Here is a 7,602-nt window from a genome sequence, read left to right on the forward strand (position 1 = left end):
ATGTCTTTGTGAGTATTTCCGATCGCGTTTAGACCCTATAATCATATTGGGACAATATGTCTTAGTTTATGCTTTACTAAGATTTTAAATATAAATAAGGGAATTTAAAAATCAAAAACTAAAATTCCCGACCCTGGCCCAAACCCGAGCCCTTGGGGTAAAATGACCATAAGACCCTTCTCAAAATCCCGAACTCAACTTAGAAAATTATTATTTCCAATAATAATTTTATCCTAGACCACGTCTGAAATTTCAAGTCAAAACTCAAATTATTTCTTAAAATTCCGTTTTCCGATGCTCGAGTCAAATTCACGAGCCCCGAGCCCACCTCTTGACCTTGAGACTTAAAATCGGTAATATTGTACTTCCTAAAATATTTTCTAAGTCCTTGAAAATATTTCGTAGGTTCTAAGTCATCAAATCTAAACTTTGAAACTAATTCCCGAACTTAGAATTTTTCTTGAAGCTTAAATAATAATTCCTGAGCCTAGCTCGTAAATCATTAATCTTAGATATTATTTAGATAAATTTTCTAAACCTTGATCCTCAAATATCAGTTTGTAGACTTTGGGGTACCTAATCCCGAGCCTAGCGATAAAATTCTAAAGTTTTGGGACCAACTACCATTTTTGGTCCTTTTGGTTACTAATCAGTAACCATTAGTAACTACTTGGACACATGCTCTTACATGCACGTGACTACCCCCATCATCTTCATCCTTATACACATTCAGTCATGGCCATCCTAACCAAGGTGATACGAACCACACCAACGATTGTGGTGAAACCCGACACCAAATATGGTAGCCACCAAGAACACACGAAATGGGAATGAAGAACCGCGACCCAATGCTTAGCCAAGCACGAACCTTGGTATAAGGAAGATGCCACAAACGGGGATGGGAATCCGTTTGATAAGTCGGATTGAACGCCACAAGGAATACCCTTGATAAGTTCGAATAGTCTCTTCAAGAACTCAAGAAGAAAACCTCTCAATTTTCATTTCATAATAATCTGGTTTTTCCAAATGTTTTCAAGGCCTTATATAGCCGAAAATTACATCAAGACAAGCCCCTTTGTCTTCCTAAAAACCGAAAATTAAAGACAAGCCTTTTTGTCTTCCTAATGAAAACCGAAAATTAAAGACAAAAGGACTCTTGGACTCACACAAGTCAAGTGTTTGACTTTTCACAAAATAAACAAAGACTAAATAAACAATACAAGATGACAAAATACAATAAGACTCATCAAGCTCCTAAACTGAGTCTTTTGGCTCGCGCCCTCGTCACCAGACCAACTGAAACTAGACTTGGATCTTTAGTCTTGGTGTCCTCATCACAAGGTTTCTCACCATGGCAGCCACGACCTCACTCCATAGACCACCGTGCTCATCACTTCGGCCACCACTAGCCCCACCACCGACCTCCACGCGTGACCACCCAAAGTGGTATTCCCCATGCACGGCCACCCATTACCACCATTCTTCAACCACCACCAAATCATCTCAAACTTCAAGACCACATATATTAAACTATCTCCAACCCCTTAATGTATGTTTCTAGACCCAAAACACTAATTAGATCCATATAAAATAGCCCACAAATCCATAGCCAACCTAAGAACATAAATGAAGAACAATCGGTACCGTAAATTACTAAGGAAATTTATGAATATATACCTCTTAATGTGGCCGGTTCTTGGTGGTTTCTTCTTCTCCTCAACTTAGTAGACAACACTATGAACACAACAAAACTATTTGACATAAATTTGGTACTCATAATCTAAGAGAAAAATCAACGCAAATGTATGTTAGGACTTACATTTTTCTTCTGACTATTCATGTACCGAATTCCCAATAACTCTCCCTTCTTCCTCTTGCTTTCTTCTACAATCAAAACATAGGCTCTAAGGACGTGTCTAAGGACTGTAACCCAAAGAAAAACCAAAGAAAACTCACCTTTGATTCCTCCTTCTTGGACCCGAAGTTAACATACAAAACAAGAACACAATGTGTTCTCTGTCTCTAATCTCTCACAGTTATCCTCTCACGTTCAAAAATGGCTAACACTAATGAAGAAAGACAACGGTTCTAATTCCCTGCCTGGTAACCTCTAAAAACTGCCATAGCTGTTTAAATTGTGTTTCCCTCCAATAAGTATGTGTGCAGCCAAACACACCACCGTACGCTTCTCAAAATAAAACATTAAAACTATAGCTTAAGAATGGTAAATATAAACTATAGTCTAAACACCAAAAATGCAACTTTGGTTTAACTTATGTCTATGATTTTATGTGAGTCCTTTCAACATAAAATCATGATTTTAATCCTATAAAATTCCTCTTGAATTATTCATAGCCTCTTAGTGAATAAGTCACAAAATCATAGTCTAAAATGATTCTATGATTTTATGTGGATTCCAAATACATAAAATCATATACTAACACTCTTTGAACAAGATGTCCATTTTAGATTTATTTCACATCTAAATCCCCACACTATGGTCTAAAGCGATCAACTCACATTTCTTTAATTAAAATAATATTCACCAAATATTATTTTAATTATTATTCATACTCTTAAAAAAAAATAATTAATTCACAGAATAATGTTTACATAAAACACAATAAATAATAAAAAATATTCGGGTTATTACACCCTTCCCACCTTAAAAGAATTTCGTCCTCGAAATTTTTCTTACTCAAACATCTCGGGATACTTCTCACACATGTCATCCTCCAGCTCCCAAGTAGCTTCTTCAACTGCACTATTGCTCCACAGGACTTTAACCAGGGGTATCCTTTTAGTTCTCAACTCTTTGATTCCCCGCTCCAGTATCTTAACTGGTTTAATTTCATAACTTAAGTCCAGTCGTAGCTCTAGCGGTTCGTAACTAAGCACATGGGACTGATCGGACACATACTTCCTGAGCATGGAGATATGAAATACATTGTGGGTACTAGCCAACGCGGGAGGTAGGGCTAATCGATAAGCAACTGGTCCTATCCTCTCGAGGATCTCAAAAGGACCTACATATCTGGGACTTAACTTCCCTTTTTTCCCAAACCTCTTAACACCTTTTGTTGGCAAGACTTTCAAGAAGACTTTGTCTCCCACCTCGAACTCGATGTCCCGCCTTTTGGCATTGGCATAACTTTGTTGTCTACTCTAAGCGGTGAGCATATGCTTTCTTATTCTTTCTATAACACTTGTAGCCTCAAGTACCAGTTCTGGCCCAGCTAGTCGCCTCTCTCCTATCTCATCTCAATGTAAGGGTGAGCGACACTTCCTGCCATAAAGCATCTCGTATGGGGCCATTCCGATGGTTGTTTGGTAACTATTATTGTACGCAAATTCCATGTGGTGCAAGTAATCCTTCTAAGAACCCTTAAATTCTAAGGCGCAGGCTCGCAGCATATCCTCCAGTATCTGGATGGTTCTTTCTGACTGGCCGTCTGTTTGCGGGTGAAAGGTTGTGCTAAGTTTCAACTTCGTACCCATTGCCTCTTGCAAGCTTTCCCAGAAACCTGATGTGAACCTCGGGTCTATGTCTGGAACTATAGATACTGGTACGCCATGGAGTCTGATTATCTCTTTCATGTACAGCCTTGCAAATTGATCCATAGTGTACGTCATTTTCACCGGAATAAAATGAGCTAACTTAGTAAGGCGGTCCACAACCACCCAAACTGCATCGTGACTCTCTGTAGTCACTGGTAGACCTACCACGAAGTCCATAGCGATATCTTCCCATTTCCATACTGGTATTGGTAACTGTTGCAGTAACCCACCAGGTCTTTGGTGTTCTGCTTTCACTTGTTGACAAACCAAGCACTTGGCTACGTACCCGGCTATGTCCCTCTTCATTCCCGGCCACCAATACATGGTCTTAAGATCTTGATACATCTTTGTTGCGCCAGGGTGCAACGAGTAAGGCGTTGTGTGTGCTTCTTCAAGAATCTTATCCTTGACCTCTTGGTCGCTAGGCACACAAACCCTGCCCTTGTATCTTAATATCTGGCATTCCGACATTGTGAAGTTCCCACTATTCTCTTCTTGTAACAAGGCTTCTTGTTTAATCAGATTGTCATCCAATTTTTGCTTTTCTTTAATCTCTTCCAAGAGATCTGATTGCAATGTGAGATTGGCTAACTTGCTTGTAACTATTTCTATCCCAGCTTTCACTATCTCTTTCTGTAACGAAGCTTCCACCAACCCTAACGCTGCAACGGTGCCATGACTTCGTCGGCTTAAGGCATCAGCTACCACATTAGCCTTTCCAGGATGATATAGTATCTCGCAATCATAGTCCTTAACTAGCTCGAGCCACCTCCTTTGCCTCATGTTTAACTCCTTTTGAGTAAAAAAATATTTAAGGCTTTTGTGATCCGTGTATATTTCACATTTGTCTCCGTAGAGATAATGTCTCCATATTTTCAACGCAAAAACCACAGCCGCCAACTCCAAGACGTGTGTTGGATATCTTTGTTCATACTCTTTTAATTGTCTGGACGCGTATGCCACTACTTTTCCGGTTTGCATCAGTACACATCCCAAACCTATCTTGGATGCATCACAGTAGACTACAAACTTCTCATCGCTTTTGGGTACACACAACACGGGAGCAGTAATTAATCTCTTCTTTAACTCCTGAAAACTTTGTTCGCATTTATCAGACCATAAAAACTTCTGCTGTTTGCGAGTAAGGTTTGTTAGTGGCATTTTCAATTTGGAAAATCCTTCCACGAATCTCCTATAATAGCCTGCTAGACCAAGAAAACTTCTTACATCAGTGGCATTCTTTGGTTTTGGCCAATCCTTGACAGCCTCAACCTTAACTGGGTCCACTGCTACTCCGTCCTTGGTAACTATGTGGCCTAGAAATGCATCTTTCTCTACACAAAACTCGCACTTCTTCAGCTTGGCATATAACTTTTGTTCTTTGAGCCTCTGAAGCGTCTTTCTCAAATGATCCTCGTGATCCTCCTCTGCCTTCGAATAGATCAAAATATCGTCAATAAAGACAATTACAAACTTATCTAAATACTCTTTGAACACCCTGTTCATTAAATCCATGAATGCTGCAGGGGCATTTGTTAGACCAAATGACATTACTAAAAACTCATAATGTCCGTACCGAGTCCTAAAAGCGATTTTGGGTATATCACTGTTCTTTATCTTAAGCTGATGATATCCCGATCTCAAATCTATCTTAGAGAATACCGCTGCTCCTTGTAATTGGTCAAACAAATCGTCAATTCTAGGTAACAGATATTTGTTCTTTATCGTCACCTTGTTAAGTTCCCTATAGTCAATGCACATACGCATCGATCCATCCTTCTTCTTGACGAATAGTACTGGAGCTCCCCATGGTGAATGACTTGGTCTAATGAATTCTTTATCAAGCAGCTCTTGCACCTGTTCCTTCAACTCCTTTAATTCTGAAGGCGCCATCCTATACGGTGCTTTTGAAATAGGGGTTGTCTCTGGTGCTAACTCGATCACGAACTCGACCTCTCGATTCGGGGGTAAGCCTGGTAGATCTTCTGGGAACACCTCGGGGTACTCACACACCACTTTAATGTCCTCAAGTCATTGTGGTGTGTTCTTAGTTGTGTCCACTATACTACCCAGGAATGCTTGGCACCCTTTTCCCATCATCTTCTTTGCTTTGAGCGCTGAGATGATTGGCGTTTTGGGCCCCGTACTTTCTCCCTTGAACACGAACTTCTCTTCCCCTTTGGGTTGGAACACTACGATCTTTTTCCTACAATCGATAGTTGCACTATACTTGGAGAGCCAATCCATTCCAAGTATCACGTCATACTCTTTCATAGCCAGCTCAATCAAGTCAGCGTAGAGTTCTCGCCCGTCTATAGTCATCGGCACCGCGCGTACCCATCTTCTAGATGTCATCATCTCTCCAGACGGCAACATCGTACTAAAGCCTATCGAAAACACCTCTCTAGGTCTTCCTATTTTCTCTATCATGCACGTTGATATAAAAGAATGGGTAGCACCCGAATCAACTAACACATTGCATAAGAGATTGGCTATAGGAATCTGACCTGTGACCACCGAGGTACTGGCTTCAGCTTCCTTCTGCGTCAGCGCGAAGACCCATGCCGGTAAAAACTTGTCCTCTTGTTTAGCCTCAGCTTCCTTGACTGACCTGCCTTTGGGACAATCCTTCTTATAGTGGCCCTCTTGTCCACAGTTGTAGCAACTCCTGGTGTGAGCTCTGCACTCCCCAGGATGTTTTTTGTTGCACTTATTACAATGCGAACTCTCTTTCCTTGGTCCCAACTGAGCTGGTCGATTCTGAAATCCAGATTTGGCCCTTTTCTCAGGTTGATTGTTACTTCTTGAACCTTCAGGGGTCTTCCTTTTGTGGTCATTACTCAGATGATTAGGTTTGCGAGCTTCCCTTCTCGCTGCACTTTCTTTCCAAATCCTGTCCTCCATTCTTTCTGCTTTCAGTGCTCGTTTCAATGCCTGTACAAAGGTGATCCTCTCCGTACTAGCCATTTCTACATCTCGGGCAATCATTGGCTTGAGCCCTCTCATGAACTTGTCGACCTTAGCTTCCTCGTTGGCCACTAAATTTCCAGCAAACTTAGCCAGCCTGTTGAACTGTTGTGCATACAGGGCTATAGTAGTATTTCCCTGGATCAGGTTCACAAATTCATCCACCTTAGAAGCTCTGATAGTCTCATTATAAAACTGTTCATTGAAAACTTGTACGAACTCCGCCCATGTCATGGCTCTGACATCCTGGATAAGCTTCGTGTTTTCCCACCAGATGCGGGCATCCTTCATCAGCATATATGTAGCACAGGATACTTTAGCTTGATCTTCCAACTGCATTAGTTCGAAAATAGATTCCATAGAGCTCATCCATTCTTCAGCTTCCATCGGATCCACGCCTCCCTCGAAAGGTGGAGGGTGCAGCTTCCGAAAATATTTGTATATCAGATCTTGTTGAACGAGTTGTTGTGGCCTCACTTCCACAATTTGCTGGGCTGGGGGCCTCCCAACATCCGGTGCCCGATTAAGTTCTTGTCGAAGACAAGCAATCTCTTCAGCTTGTGCTTGATTAATTCCCAACAGCGTAGCTGCATCCATGTTGGCATTTTCTGGGTTCGGGTTTTTTGATGCCTGAGCCCTATTCGCTCTTCGTCGTACAACTCTTCGTGGAGGCATCGCGCTTCGCTCGAGATCCTAGAGCCATATAGTTTAAACTATGAACGATAAATCTTCTATCCACTCAGAAAAAGGCCTACCTCATTCTATTCAGAACTCTAAAAGAAGCATAACAATAATATAAACTGAGTTTCAAACCTAACATACTTCATACAATTGTATAATAAGAAGAAAAGAGCATAACAATTTATCATTAATATTACTTCAAACTTGATACATGATTTCGATACATAAGTAGTCATCTGAAAAAAAATGAAATACAACAGTCTAACATCATAAAAAAATCATGCAAACATATCCTAGAACAAGGACAGAACCCCCCGTTTCCTCACTGACCGGAAATGAAATAACTTCTAAATCCCAATTCTAGCCCTGGGCTGACTACTATTAGTGTCATAAACT

General features: G+C 40.8%; 1 protein-coding gene across 1 annotated transcript; it reads right to left on the bottom strand.

Moving 5' to 3' along the window:
- Positions 1–5,589: 5,589 nt before the first annotated feature.
- LOC133796159 (uncharacterized) lies at positions 5,590–7,200 on the bottom strand. Its single transcript, XM_062233642.1, has one exon. It carries the CDS (start codon positions 7,198–7,200, stop codon positions 5,590–5,592), a length of 1,611 nt encoding a protein of 536 aa, XP_062089626.1.
- Positions 7,201–7,602: the final 402 nt, after the last annotated feature.

The sequence above is a fragment of the Humulus lupulus genome, chromosome 8 (genome assembly GCF_963169125.1).
Source record: "Humulus lupulus chromosome 8, drHumLupu1.1, whole genome shotgun sequence".
NCBI lineage: Eukaryota > Viridiplantae > Streptophyta > Magnoliopsida > Rosales > Cannabaceae > Humulus > Humulus lupulus.

What these genes read in the sequence shown, in the direction of transcription:
- LOC133796159 (XM_062233642.1), bottom strand. Translation starts at nt 7,200, where the DNA reads ATGCCTCCACGAAGAGTTGTACGACGAAGAGCGAATAGGGCTCAGGCA.